Source organism: Nilaparvata lugens, unplaced genomic scaffold (genome assembly GCF_014356525.2).
Source record: "Nilaparvata lugens isolate BPH unplaced genomic scaffold, ASM1435652v1 scaffold6526, whole genome shotgun sequence".
Taxonomy (NCBI): Eukaryota; Metazoa; Arthropoda; class Insecta; order Hemiptera; family Delphacidae; genus Nilaparvata; species Nilaparvata lugens.
The window spans coordinates 2089-17592 of NW_024092277.1; the positions used below are offsets into that span (position 1 = coordinate 2089).

The 15504-nt window shown below is 38.1% G+C and overlaps 1 protein-coding gene across 1 annotated transcript; it reads right to left on the reverse strand.

The window, feature by feature from the left end:
- Positions 1-2805: 2805 nt before the first annotated feature.
- LOC120356341 (pre-rRNA-processing protein TSR1 homolog) lies at positions 2806-15452 on the reverse strand. Its single transcript, XM_039445267.1, has 5 exons — positions 15304-15452; positions 12542-12765; positions 10313-10585; positions 5104-5214; positions 2806-3029 (listed from the first exon to the last, which is right to left on the reverse strand). The coding sequence occupies exons 1-5, from the start codon at positions 15344-15346 to the stop codon at positions 2811-2813; spliced, it is 870 nt and encodes a 289-aa protein (XP_039301201.1). The 5' UTR covers positions 15347-15452; the 3' UTR covers positions 2806-2810.
- Positions 15453-15504: the final 52 nt, after the last annotated feature.

Sequence of the window (15504 nt, forward strand, 5' to 3'; positions counted from 1 at the left end):
ATGGAACTATTGCTGAGGCAACACATCGTGATAGCTACACTACAAAATATATTAAAATTTTAAAAATATAATAGTTGTTATTCCTATATCTAGAGTGAAAAATACAGCTTTATCTCCCTAAGGGGAAAGATTGATGCCCGAGGTGAAGCCAAGGGCAACAATTTCCCTGAGGAAGAAAAAGCATTTTTCACTCATGATGTACACAACATTTTTCCTCCACCTACATATTTATAAAAACTGCAAATAGAATAATTTTGCAGTACAGTGTAGTGAATTAAGACTAAAATTCATCTCAATGTTTGAGAATTCCAAAATATTAATTTATTTACAACATGTTTGGTTTCGTATACAGCATTTATATAAGTCAGAGCACACTTTATAAAATAGAGTAAAAAACTATAGTGTGGTCAAGAAATAACATTTGAAAGTTTCCTCTAAATAATATAATAAAAAATCTGGTGTGGCGCACTAACACAACTTTCCTTGCCGTTATGAAAATTTATCACCTGACGCTAGTGTTCACGCGCATCTCAAGTCTGCTATTCTAAGATCTGAGCCAGCTGGTGACAGGACAATAGCGCTGCAGACACACGAAGTCTGCTATCTCTTCATAGTGAATGATTTAATAGAATCAACAGTTTGCAATTGAATAATATTTTTTTCGAATTTCGAGCTTATTTTCAATTTTAGGTGAAAATGTTACTGGACATTAATTGTAGAGATTTTCATGCTTAATCTTTTCCACTTGAATTTTTTTGTTTAAATTGTTTCTGAAGCCTGATAATTGGGAACCTAAAATCAAACTTTGTATAGATGGGGCGCAGCTCCTGAAATTTTTACAGATATGGGACTTGTGGCAGTTGATAGAGCTTATCAATGACTATTTTAGGTATGAATTTGATCAAAATCGTTGGAGCCGTTTTAGAGAAAATCGCGAAAAACCCTTTTTTGACAACATTTTAGCCGCCATCTTGAATTGCATTGGATCGAAATTGTTCGTGTCGGATCCTTATAGTGTAAGAACCTTAGGTTCCAAATTTCAAGTCATTCCGTCAATTGGGAGATGAGATATCGTGTACACAGACGCACATACACTCATACACACACACACACACACACACACACACACACATACACATACACAGACCAATAGCCAAAAACAACTTTTTGGGACTCAGGGGACCTTGAAACGTTTAGAAATTTAGAAATTCGGGTAGCTTAATTTTTTTCGGAAAGCAATACTTTCCTTACCTATGGTAATAGGGCAAGGAAAGTAAAAAACTATAGTGGGATCAAGAAATTACATTTGAAAGTTTGCTCTAAATAATATTTTACTAAAAAAATCCTGCACTGCTAGTTTTGAAAATCAGCAAAGCTATGCGAAGCATATGTTGCAGATTCTGACTGAGTATGAGTCTGGATTTATAGTAACTCCAGGATTCAGGATTCCAGAAACTTCTGGAAAACTTTTAGAAATAATTTTTCCAACAGTCAAAAGTAGTCGGAGGATGGTATTTTGTCTCTTAAGCCTGCTTTTTACCAATAGAGTAGAGTTAGTGGTCGAGTAACTGACATACTAACTCTACCGAGCAAACTCTACTCTACTTAATTGGTCGAGTAACTGTTTTCACTACAATTGAGAATAGTAGGTAAAGTGTGTTATCTAGTGAACAGAACTAAACTTAAATGTCAATACTTTTTAATATATTAACACGTAATACTTATTAATACGTTTTAATAATTAACAATACTTCTAAAACTTGATAGCCTATGGCACGACTCTATTAGCTGGAGACTGTTTTCATTAGCATAGTAGTGGTAAAGAAGAGTGAGAAGCGGTGATGGGGGAAGGCAAGTGGTAGATTACTATCCCACTCTACTCTACTAAAAACTAGTACTCTACCATGCCTCTACTCTACCTTGAACGTTTTCATTGGGAGAGTTCACAAGATAGTTAGTACTTGCCCAGGGAGCTCTGCCACTAAATCTACCAATGAAAGCCAGGCTTCAGAAATTTTAAAATTAGTAGAGCGGCTGCATAGTATGCATAAACCATTATGTACTTTATGTATGCTAAAGGCTAGCAATTTACAAGATATTCAACTGAAATATTTCAATTGCAAGCAGCTGGTTGTGATGAGAAAGTTGTTGCTTCGATTATCAAGATGGCGGCTAAAATGGCGAAAAATTTTGTCAAAAAAGAAAGGGGGATTTCACGATTTTCTCAAAAACGGCTCCAACGATTTTGATCAAATTTATACCTAAAAAAGTCATGGATAAGCTCTATCAACTGCCACAAGTCATATATCTGTAGAAATTTCAGGAGCTCCGCCCCATCCATGCAAAGTTTGATTTTAGATTCCCAATTATCAGGCTTCATATACAATTTAATAAAAAAAATTCAAGTGGAAAAGATTGAGCATAAAAATCTCAACAATTAATGTTCAGTACCATTTTCACCTTAAAATATTGAAAATAAGCTCAAAGTTCGAGAAAATAAGATTATTCAATTGGCAAACTGTTGGCAAGTGTTGATTCTATTAAATCATTCACTATGAAGAGATAGCAGACTTCGTGTGTCTGCAGCGTTATTGTCCTGTCACCAGCTGGCTTAGATCTTTGATCTTAGATTAGACTTGAGATGCGCGTGAACACTAGCGTCAGTTGATCAATTTTCATAACGGCAAGGAAAGTTGTGTGAGTGCGCCACACCAGATTTTTTTTCGGGTGGAGGGCCAAGTCTCAACTTATTGTGTTCAATTATTCAGTAATAGAAAACTTTCAAAAAGATAGCATAGGCTTACATCGACTTAAAACTCACCCAGAGGCTCCTTGATGTGACCTCTGCGACCGTACTTGGTCCTCAGTTCGACCGGCTTGAACCAGGCGATGTCTTCACGGTTGAAGAACATGTAGCGAATAACAGCTGATCGTTTGTTGACCTTGAACGGATGACCTGACAGCACGACCCTCTTGATCACCAGTCGATCGGGGTTAACTGATAGCAGGCTGCCTGTTGCTACTAGGGGCTGTCAACACACCACAAAAGTAAGGTTTAGGCCCGGTTACACAAAAGCCGGTTAAATTTTGATCGTGATTAATCCCACGAGAACCAATCAGAGAATGCGTGTTTGATAAGACGGCTTCTCTGATTGGGTCTCGTGAAATTAATCATGATTAAAATTTAACCGGCTTTTGTGCAACCGGCACTTAAACTTGGAAAATTGTTCGGCTAAAGTGTACATCCAGTGCCAAAATACCTGTCATCAAATTATTGGTTCGGATTGATTTAGTATGTTATTTTGAACACAAAATCACAAAAATTAAACGGCGGTCACTTTTGTTTTTAAAATAAACTAAGTTCAAAGTAGCACAATTTCACATGCATTTAACCTATAAGTGGCAGCCATAAGTAGCTTAAGTTAGGAAAAGCTTTAGGTTAGGAAAACTTAGATTAAGAATATCATAATTTGATGATTTCGATAATCAAAATGGCTGCTACTTATAGGTTAAATGCATGTAAAATTGTGCTACTTTGAACTTAGTTCATTTTAAAAACAATAGTGACCGCCGTTTAATTTTTGTGATTTTGTGCTCAAAATAACATATTAAATCGATCCCAACCAAAAATTTGATGACAGGTATTTTGGCACTGGACGTACACTTACTCCAATTGTTCATTAACCATTCAAAGTCAAGGTATAGTGAGGTCCACGTTATAATGGCAGTATTTAATTAACATTGGGGTTGCTATATCATTCGACAAAGCAGATAGCGATATCCTTTTCTAGCCCAGCAACGTTACCAGCTCGTTTTCAACAATGTAGAAATACAATTAATTAACACAAAATATTCAATCTCAATCAAAAAAGTATTATTAAATCAATAAAAAAAACTTTGAAATTTTATTTTTTTATTACATTCCACAATCACAATATAAAATCAATGATTGGGAGAGAATCAACAGGATTTATATACAGAGTGAGTCATAAGTATGGGAACCCTTCAATAAATTGTAGACTGTTGTAGATATAATACTGTAACTTTCAGGATAAGTTATTGGTCAAATACTACACCTTTTGACGTACAACTGAATTTCAACCACTCATAAGGGGGTGACTTAGGGGTTGTAGATAGAATTTTTTAAAAATAAACACCCATTGTGTGGTACATCATTGTAAAGGCCTTTATAATGGCAGTGGAGAAAGATAGGAGAAAAACGTTGCCGATCCTCTGTCTTGTCAATGCCTTCTATAGACGGTAGCTGATACAGGTTTATTGATGTAATATTAACGGTTCATTCTCGTTTTAAATAATATTCTATATTTTTTAAGCAAGAAATTATATTTTTCAATAATTTAATGATAAATTTTCATAATTAAGATTAAATATTTTGTTAATTAATTATTAATTCTACATTGTTAAAAGACGATCTGGCAACAAATCAAAGCGAGAAAGAAATAGCGCTATCCACTTTGTTGTATGATAGACAAGGATAGCAATACCATTGCTAAACAAACAATATTTGAAAAGAATACTACTTAAATCTAAATCCTACTCACTATTAGTTCCTCACTACTTTGTATTCCAATACTGAATAACCAATGTCCAATTTTTCTTTTGAAGCTATTGAAATTTTCCTCTGCCATTATAACGTGGACCTCACTATAGTTTCAGTTTTCAAGCTTTTTTCAAATGTCCTTTTTTCAAAATAGATTGGTAATAGATTAGCTGGGCTATACATTTTGTTCAAAAAATAACTACAATAGTACCGTTTTTAAACAGTTCTATATAAACACCACTTTAGTGGGGTCCACGTTATAATAGCAGTGAAGTATAATAGGAGAACAACGTTGCCAATCCTCTGTCTTGTCAATGCCTTCTATAGACGGTAGCTGATACAGGTTCATTGATGTAATATTAACTGTTCATTCTCGTTTAAAATAATTTGATTTTTTTACTGGATTGAGCTTTTTTGCTCAAGTTTAAGCGTAGGTAAGGGAATGAAATGATCAACTATCCATGCCACCGATCCCTGTCACTGTTTGGGCAATAATAATCGTGAAATCAGCAAGTTATAGAGTAATTTTCGTCAATATTTACCATGGATCCATCGCTTTTCTCTTCGAAGGCGAGCACAGAGCAAGGAGGGAACATAATGGGAGCGAAAACTGTCGCTACTACTGTGGCATCCGGCTGGAAGTACCTTTCATACTGGAAACAATAAACAATTTAATAGATAAAACACATTTTTAGAGACGAAAAGTTCAATTATGTGATAAGAAAATTCGAACATTTTATGAATGTATATAATAGTATCTCAAGTCACAAGGACGGGAAATGCCGTTTTGCAGGCGAGAATGATGTTTCTAGTCGAGGCGTCAGCCGAGACTAGAATTTCATTCGAGCACTGCAAAAGACATTCACGTCCAAGTAACTTACACTATTTTTTGTCATAATAATCTAGAAAAGAATAATTGAGAAACAGAAAACATTACCTGCTTGTGCTGACATTACTACATGCATTCTATAAACATAACCTAGTTTACACGTTTCGAATCGGGAATTTCTTGATTGTAGTTGACAAAAATTCCACCTGGAGCGCTAAAAGGCGGCTTTAGGAACAGTTTTGCTGTTCCAAATTCGGAACTAGGAAACATACTCGACTGTAGAGAAAACATATGATTTTATTACAGTATAGTATGCTGTAATGCAAATCATATGTTTTTTTGTTCTACAATCAGCTGTTTACCGGCTTGATTTCATGGATGTAAAACAGCTGAAATTGAATGACTATGACAAAAAGGTTTATAAAGTTGGTTGGTAAAGTTGGTTGGGTTTGGTTGGTTGGATGGGTTGGTTGGTTGGGTAAAGTTGGTTGGTAAGGTCTATAAAGTTGGTTTTAAAGTTGGCAAAAAGGTTTATAAAGTTGGTTGGTTTGTAAAGTTGGTTGGTTCTTACTGGAAAAACAATTCGACCACCGCAGACTTTGTCTAACCCAGAGTGACTTTGTTACTTTGAAAAATATTCAAATCTGTTCATCTGCAATCTCTGTTATCCGAAATGGATCATGGCTTACAAGAGAAGCGTGGAGGCGTTTGAAAGATGAGCCTTAGGACTCTCTTGTGGGCACGAAAAATAGACAATGCATGCCTTAAGGCTGTTTGGTACACTTTTTTATTATTTAAATTGGATAATCTTTTTCAATATAATTGTTAAGATCGTTATAAGAGTGAGAAAAAGCGGCAATTTTTAAGTGGTTACGTTATATATTAATAAGCGAGTTACAGGTTGTTGAAGAGCTAACTTTCCAGATTCCGTTTTCTTTCTAGATCATAAACGGTTTCGAATATATTATTAGAACTTCTCTTAAAAATTCAAAAAATGTATCTTTCCAAACTAAAACATTTTATTTCCCATATCGTTCATAAATATAAATAAATTTTTTTGTAAATTCGATAACTTGTTTATTTTGGCATTAATCGCGAAAAAACGCATATTAGAACAAAGCCAATGATATACTAAAAATGTATTAGAAAAACTCCAATAGAAAATTTATGATTTACGTTTATGATCTGGAAAGAAAACAGAGTTTAGCCCATAACTCGCTTATTAGACCACTTAAAAATTTCAGTTGCCACTTTTTCTCACTCTTATGATGATCTTAACAATTATGTTGAAAAAGATTATCAAATAAAATAAAATAAAAAGCCCTAATCCTCCCCACAGCAAAATGCCATAGGAGAGCAATGGCTCGTAATACCCGTGATTGGCAATCATCACAGCGTCCAGCAACAAGAGCCTTGAGATTCTTGTCAAGGCAAAGGCTGCTGAACTTGAGAAGAGAGTCAGCATAACATGACCATGATAGACTGCAGTCCATGGTAACTCCCAAGAAATTGGTCACATTTGAGGGAAGTAGGTCAGCAGCATTCACTTCAAAATTCAGTGGGTTGGCGATTGTGAATATTTGTATCTTGAACTCAATGAATGTGGGCTTGCCAACATCAACTTTTAGGTTATTTGCGGAGCACCATTTAGACATTTCAGACAGCACTGCTCATCTGGCAATGTGCTGTACTTATATCTTACTGTTAGCAGAACAGTGTTATCGGATAGGCACGCATAGTCGGTCCCGGCTGAAGTATGACAGTCGTAAGGCCCATTGACGGCTTAAGGTGACCGTCCACTGGAACCGTATTCAACGATCCGTTCGGCCGTTGGATCGGACGAATCTGCCGGCCGTTCATTCGGCCGAATATGGTCGTCCATTGAAACCGTTTACGTCAGTCTAGTTGCCATTTATTGAATTAACTACTATCATAGCCACCAAAGTTTTTCTTAAAGAATGATTTTATTGAAATTTTGAAAATTGAATAAACAAATATCCACTAAATTAGTTATTCATTATAAAACAATCTTTGTTCACAGATTCCTTTGAACATCACGACGATGATATATTTTGTCTCGCATATCCCACAATGGAACATGCTCTTGAACCAAACATATCAACTTTTCACTGTCCATAATTGAAACTTTATAAATCAGAACAAGTTCAAAACACAAAAACAGACAAGACTGTGAAACAATTTTAGGTTTTATTGTTTTTGAAGGGACGGATTCAAGGATCCAAAGGTCCAAAGAACCCCACACGTCAACCGAAGCTTATTGTGTTCCCAAGTAGTATGTTAATTAGGCAAACCAATACCTATGTCCTTTACAAGAACCAGGAGTTTTCCCTATACTAACATTCCATTCATCACCTGGTTGCAATCCTTGTCACAATCCAGTGTGATATGCTTGACAGTCTCTTCAGACTGATTAGTTCTCATGATCTACGTGAGTTCCACTCCTAGCCTTCTTTGTAGGTCCTTCCACTGAGGAAGGGGCGGCCAAGTTGCCTCTAGGGCGCCCGGCCACCCTTGAATCAGCCTCTTGACCCACATTTGTGCCTGGAGTTTCACCCATCTCTGGTCTCGTGGGGTTTTCTTTTTGCTCCTCCGGAACTTCGCAGGGTCAAAAGCCTCACTCTCCCAAGAAGTTTTGCCTGAATGGCCGCCCTTCTTTGAGCAGTGGTGAGTTTTGGCCTCTCCACCCACAAATCGTGACCTACGTGAGTTCCACTCCTGGCTTTTTGTAGGTCCTTCCGCTGAGAGAGGGGACGCCAAACTGCCTCTAGGGCGACCGGCGCCCGGCCACCCTCGACTCAGCCTCTTGACTCACATTTGTGCCTGGAGTTGACAATCTCTGGTCCCTTGGGTTTTACTTTTTGCCCCTCCGAAACTGCCCTGATGGGGCAGATCCCGTGGATTTGAAGGCAAGGCAACTTCTGGAGTTGCCTTGAGGTCCATTTTAGTCGCCTCCTACGACAAGCATGGATACTGTGGATGAATTCTGGTTTTCAATACATTCTTGAGTACGATGATCGACTCAAAGCTCCCCCAACCCACAGGGGCAATTTAGGTTAGGAACACTTTGTTATCTCGGCTCGACTGTTAGTTCGGCCGAATAGAGCCGGAAAATCCCATTCTATTCGTACCAAAAAATGATCAGCGGAGACGGCCGTATGAACCTGTTCCAATGGACGAGCATGTATTCCTTTCTTTGTTGGGGGATCGTTCGGTCGCGTGCGGTAGTTTTCGGCCGATGCTAGTTCGGACGAAAACGGTTCTAGTGGACGGCCCACCTTAAACGATATATTCAGGCGAAGTGGAACTTCCGTCAGGAACCCCCCACCAATAAAAGCCATACGAATATTATTATCATTACTGTTAACATTAGAATAAATGCAATTATTTATTTCCATCTAAATAATTATTCATTATAAAACAATCTTTGTTCACAGATTCCTTTGAACATCACGACGATGATATATTTTGTCTCGCATATCCCACAATGGAACATGCTCTTGAACCAAACATATCAACTTTTCACTGTCCATAATTGAAACTTTATAAATCAGAACAAGTTCAAAACACAAAAACAGACAAGACTGTGAAACAATTTTAGGTTTATTGTTTATTGTTTTTGAAGGGACGGATTCAAGGATACAAAGGTTCAAAGAACCCCACACGTCAACCGAAGCTTATTGTGTTCCCAAGTAGTATGTTAATTAGGCAAACCAATACCTATGTCCTTTACAAGAACCAGGAGTTTTCCCTATACTAACATTCCATTCATCACCTGGTTGCAATCCTTGTCACAATCCAGTGTGATATGCTTGGCAGTCTCTTCAGACTGATTAGTTCTCATGATCTACGTGAGTTCCACTCCTAGCCTTCTTTGTAGGTCCTTCCACTGAGGAAGGGGCGGCCAAGTTGCCTCTAGGGCGCCCGGCCACCCTTGAATCAGCCTCTTGACCCACATTTGTGCCTGGAGTTTCACCCATCTCTGGTCTCTTGGGTTTTTCTTTTTGCTCCTCCGGAACTTCGCAGGGTCAAAAGCCTCACCTCTCCCAAGAAGTTTTGCCTGAATGGCCGCCCTTCTTTGAGCAGTGGTGAGTTTTGGCCTCTCCACCCACAAACTCGTGACCTACGTGAGTTCCACTCCTGGCCTTTTTGTAGGTCCTTCCGCTGAGAGAGGGGACGCCAAACTGCCTCTAGGGCGCCCGGCGCCCGGCCACCCTCGACTCAGCCTCTTGACTCACATTTGTGCCTGGAGTTGACAATCTCTGGTCCCTTGGGTTTTACTTTTTGCCCCTCCGAAACTGCCCTGATGGGGCAGATCCCGTGGATTTGAAGGCAAGGCAACTTCTGGAGTTGCCTTGAGGTCCATTTTAGTCGCCTCCTACGACAAGCATGGATACTGTGGATGAATTCTGGTTTTCAATACATTCTTGAGTACGATGATCGACTCAAAGCTCCCCCAACCCACAGGGGGGCAATTTTAGGTTAGGAACACTTTGTTATCTCGGCTCGACTGTTAGTTCGGCCGAATAGAGCCGGAAAATCCCATTCTATTCGTACCAAAAAATTGATCAGCCGGAGACGGCCGTATGAACCTGTTCCAATGGACGAGCATGTATTCCTTTTCTTTGTTGGGGGATCGTTCGGTCGCGTGCGGTAGTTTTCGGCCGATGCTAGTTCGGACGAAAACGGTTCTAGTGGACGGCCCACCTTAAACGATATATTCAGGCGAAGTGGAACTTCCGTCAGGAACCCCCCACCAATAAAAGCCATACGAATATTATTATCATTACTGTTAACATTAGAATAAATGCAATTATTTTATTTCCATCTAAATAATAATAATTTCTCTGATTTCCAATGAATTGCAACCAGAGGAGTTTATTTCCATCTGGAGAGTTTGATACCTTATGCTTGCTGCCGTTAGTGTGTTGACTGAAGACGGGACACGCCCTATAGCGACGGTAGCCGCACTGAAACACCAGCTGCTGTTTGGACTTGATCGGCGCCTGCGCACTAGCCTCGTCCAACACCAGGTTGGGCCGTTTCAGCACCATGTTCACCACGGACATCTTCTGCTCATGCGCCAACATGCCAAACACCACCACCGGCTGGACACCGCGGTTTCCGTACACCGCCGCCGGCACGTTCGCAATGTGCACCGAGATGTACCAACCGGGCTGTCAAACAATTCAACATTAAATAGAATACAATAGTTATTTCACCAAAATACAAAATACTAAAAATAAAAATTAAACAATAGTATAAAGTTTCAACTGTTTTGAATTATTTAGGAATGTTCAATTTTGTTAAGGAAGAACGTTTCCATAATTATTATAGAAATGAGAAAATAAAAACTGCGACTACGCCTCGTTTTGGAAAGCTAATTTTCTGACTCCAGCTGTTTAAAGTCTAGAACTTAGCTAAATCCCGAGCTCAGAAACCGGCCCTTAAAAGAGTATAGGAAAATCGTCAAGAAGGACTATTTGTCGTAAAAAATAAAATAATACAAATAATTCACATAAATAAGTCACATTCTACAATGTACATTACAATTTACCCCCCAAAGTCTCATTCTCCGGTGAGAGAGGGGATGTAGTGTATGATATTTTCCGACGATTTAGTGCTGTATGGAAGTGGAGAAGCATTGAAGAAATCCAAGGAGTTCTGGAGTGTTGGAGAAAAGCATTGGCGGAAAAGGATCTTAAAATAACTAGTAGTTCTGTGAACAGAAGACCTCACGCAGTTTTCTCATCCACAAGTATCTGGTGTCACCTGATCTCCAAAATAATAATAGACACGGCTTCTCCAGACATCTGTGTAATGCATGCAATGAATAATCCACTTGTCAGCTGATTGATTGATATGAATATTTCTATTGCCTGATTAATCCTATCTTCAGAGTAGATGATTATAATGATATCGGAGTATGGGATGTACTGTAATATTTGTTGATAATCTTCATGCTAGCTAATAACACTTTACTTCTTGGGTAACATGTACATTAAAATAGGCATAATATATGATATTATATTGGGAATAGAAGTAGACATATTATATGAGTAATAGACATTGGACAATCTAAAAATCTACAGTAAAATTAGATATATAAGACATTTTATATTAAGCACACAACTTGTTGATAAATAGATTTAATATTTAGATATTGTGTTTGAATACTGTTGCATTGTATTCTGTATATTGTATTTTATTTACAATGCATTTTGTACGTGACCTGGCTTATACTAGTACTGATGTACTCTGTCTTAAATAAAGATCATTGAATGGAGGAAATTCCTTTTCCTCCCATATTATCCTTAAAATGCAAAATTCCAAAAACCTTGTGTATACATCGACGCGCAGTTAAAAAAGGAATATTCCTGCCAAGTCTCATCGAATTCTATCGACGTGTTTGGTCGTAAATGGGTACATACAGACGGAAGAAAATACGACTTAAAACATAGACCTCACTGCATTCGGCAATAGGACCAAGACAGTCCAGTTGAACTTGGGACCTTAGATGGGCGTGTTATACAGCTTGAGGGAACAACTTCAAACCTGGTAGAAAATTCAAGTACTCAACAATTGATGAAGACTACAGTGTCAGTGATAGAAATCGGCACAATGAAAATATAATCTCCATGAATTCTGATTGGACAGTTCACAATCAGCACAGCCTAGCTAATATGAATAGTCCCATTAAAACTTATGGAGATAATATTCTCACTGAATAAATAGTTTACATGAGTTCTGATTGGACTGTTCACACACTATAGGACACTTATCATCACTCATAGGATTGATGTAATAGGCCTATCAAATGTTCTTGTTCAAAATAATGCTCACTTCATTAAGTGAATCTTACTATATAGTTTCAGAATTTTATTCACAAGAAAATTGATTTTTTATATATAATTTATACCATCCTTAATGATACTTGACACTTCCTGAATAAATATTTAATTTTTTTGATTGTATGTACTCGTATTATACCCCTCGTAGTATTAGTACTGTCAAATTACCTGTCAAATGGGATTATTCCCAAAATTGATGTAATGTAATGGTTATTAATGAATGAACTAATTAAATAATAAATTAAATAATAAGTTCTGAAATAGTTTGTTTGATCGACTCACATAAGCGCCACAGCAATCTTCGGCCTCATCCATGACGCGTTTCCGCGTCCGGTTGAAGTTCTGGAACTGGAATATGCGCGCGTAGTCGCGCGGCAGATCCTCCTTGGCGTCCCAGGGCGAGGTGCGGAACGACTGCAGGCGCGGTACTTCTGGTAGCGTCGCGCGGCCGCCACACCCGCCTGGCGTGTCCACTTCGTCCGGGAACAACTGGTCTTGGCGGGCGTCTGCAGCCAAAAACAGGAAAAATTGAAGAATTTCTGTATGCTCATCTCTGATTCACTCATGTAGATGTGTAAGCTATACTAGTAGTTCTGTGAACAGTAGACCTCGCGCAGTTATAACCACAGCCTCCTTTGATATTGTCCATCAGAGTAAATCCTGTATGTATGTCGGTGTCGGCGAGATATCTACTGCGAAAACGGCTATGGCTGTGGGGTTGGTGTATCAAAATGCTAACAGCAAAAGCTAATCTCCTTCAAGACTTACTGGCAACGGTCAGCCCGAGTTGAAAGCAGAGAAAGGTCGAGAAAAATACTATGTTATTTTAGTTATTAATTGCATGCGCATTGCATGCAATTTTTTTTAAATTTCAATTCAATTCAATTATTAAAAAACACACAAAAACAAAATACAAATAATTATGAAAAAAATAAAATACAATACAATGTTACAAATATAAAAAACCATGGGCTTTGTGGTTGGGTGTGTTGGAGAAGAGAAAAAAAGAGAGGAAGATACCTAGCCAACTATGGTTTCCCATGTAATAGGCAGGCAAAGAAGAGAAGAGAAGTAATGAGGGAAAAAGGTAAGGGAGAAATGGGGGGAAGGAAGAAAACAGAGGAATAGGTACTCGAAATAACGGTAAGCGAGTCCATTGAAAAATGAAAAAACAATGCTGGAGCAGAAATCTCAAGTCATATATCTAAATGGAAGAAGAATTACTGTATGTCCAGTTTTTTATATCCAGTTTAATTTTTCCGCTGATCTTATTGTCCATGAGAAAGTGATTTGGACATTTAATAATAGTGCATAAAAATTGCATGAAATTACGCATGTAATTAATAGTCCACACGACAGCTGATTTATTACCAAGTTACCTTGAGATATTAATTGCATGCTTCATTGCAATCCACTCGACAGCCGATTGATGATTAATGAGAATCTATTGCAGCGTTTCGCCGTAAATGCGGAACATAAATAAATATAAACATAAAAATCTAGTGTGGCGCACTCACACAACTTTCCTTGCCGTTATGAAAATTGATCACCTGACGCTAGTGTTCCCGCGCATCTCAAGTCTACTATTACTATTAGATATGAGCCAGCTGGTGACAGGACAAAAACGCTGGATACACACGAGATCTGCTATCTCTTCATAGTGAATGATTTAATAGAATCAACAGTTGCCAACAGTTTGCAATTGAATAATCACATTTTCTCAAATTTCAAGCTTATTTTCAATTTTAGGTGAAAATGTTACTGGACATTAATTGAAGAGATTTTCATGCTCAATCTTTTCCACTTGGAAATTTTTGTTTAATTTTATCTGAGACTTGATAATTGGAAATCTAAAATCAAACTTTGCATAGATGGGGTGGAACTCCTGAAATGTTTACAGATATGGGATTTGTGGCAGTTGATACAGCTTATCAATGACTATTATAGGTATGAATTTGATCAAAATCGTTGGAGCCATTTTCGAGAAAATCGCGAAAACACTGTTTTTGATAACATTTTCGCCATTCTAGCAGCCATCTTGAATTGCATTTGTTCGAAATTGTTCGTGTCGGATCCTTATAGTGTAAGGACCTTAAGTTCCAAATGTCAAGTCATTCGGTTAATAGGTAGATGAGATATCGTGTACACAGACGCACATACACTCATACACACCCACACACACACACACACACACACACACACACACATACATACAGACCAATACCCAAAAACCACTATTTTGGACTCAGGGGACCTTGAAACGTATAGAAATTTAGAAATTTGGGTACCTTAATTTTTTTTCGGAAAGCAATACTTTCCTTACCTATGGTAATAGGGCAAGGAAAGTAAAAACATATAAACATAAAGAGAAATTCAAAAAGTAAGCTGTCGACTTGAATCTTAGACCTCACTTCGCTTGGTCAATGATAGCTTGCAAATAGCCTCAGCTGATGTTATGAATGAATGAAGGAAACCGTCTAATTCCATGCAATGAATTCTTCAGCTAACTAAATAATAAATCAGAACAATTTTTCTTATGCACTTTCAATGTTATCTTTTGTATCCTGAGAAATGACGAAGGAGTCAAGGAGTGACCTGTTTAGCCGTGTCCACACTGAACAAATGTTCGGCAAACATGTTTGTTGAGGAGCTCTGGGACAAACATTTTAAAAATTTTGGACAACCATTATTTGTCAAACAAAAAATTACTGTTTTTCCAAATATTTTCAGAGTTGACAGCTGTAAAACATAAAACCTGTTCTTCCCACTTACAAATATTTTGTTTGGTGACGCGTACACACTGGCCACGGGCAAACATTGTTTGTCAAATATGAAAAATTTGCCCAACTTTTTCAACAAATAGGTTTGCGACTTTTGTTCAGTGTGGACACGGCTTAAAACGGTTCGAAGAACTGATTGATCACACCTTTCAAAAGATATAGTCGAACATACAACCAACAAAATCACAGACAGACAATGACTTTGGCCTTGAGTCGCTAACGCTCGTTCAATGAAAACATTTAGAAATTTTCTGCGAACCCAACCTTTAATTTTCTGCAGCGTTTCCTGCTCCTCGTCCAAGTTCATCTGTTTGTCGTATTTGTCAGCCGGGAGCGGCAGTCAGAGGTCGTCGATTCGTAATCCTCCTCATCACTCTCCCCCTCCCCCTCCTCACCCGCGAGCAGTCGTCCTCACGCGCATCCATCATCATTTCGTCTTTATCTTCATCCTCACCTAGTCCACCT

Coding starts and splice junctions, on each gene's coding strand:
- LOC120356341 (XM_039445267.1), bottom strand. CDS start 15,346: ATGAACTTGGACGAGGAGCAGGAAACGCTGCAGAAAATTAAAG. Junction 12,766..15,303: donor AACGCTGCAGAAAATTAAAG/GTTGGGTTCGCA, acceptor TTTTGGCTGCAG/ACGCCCGCCAAGACCAGTTG. Junction 10,586..12,541: donor AAGATTGCTGTGGCGCTTAT/GTGAGTCGATCA, acceptor ATTGTTTGACAG/CCCGGTTGGTACATCTCGGT.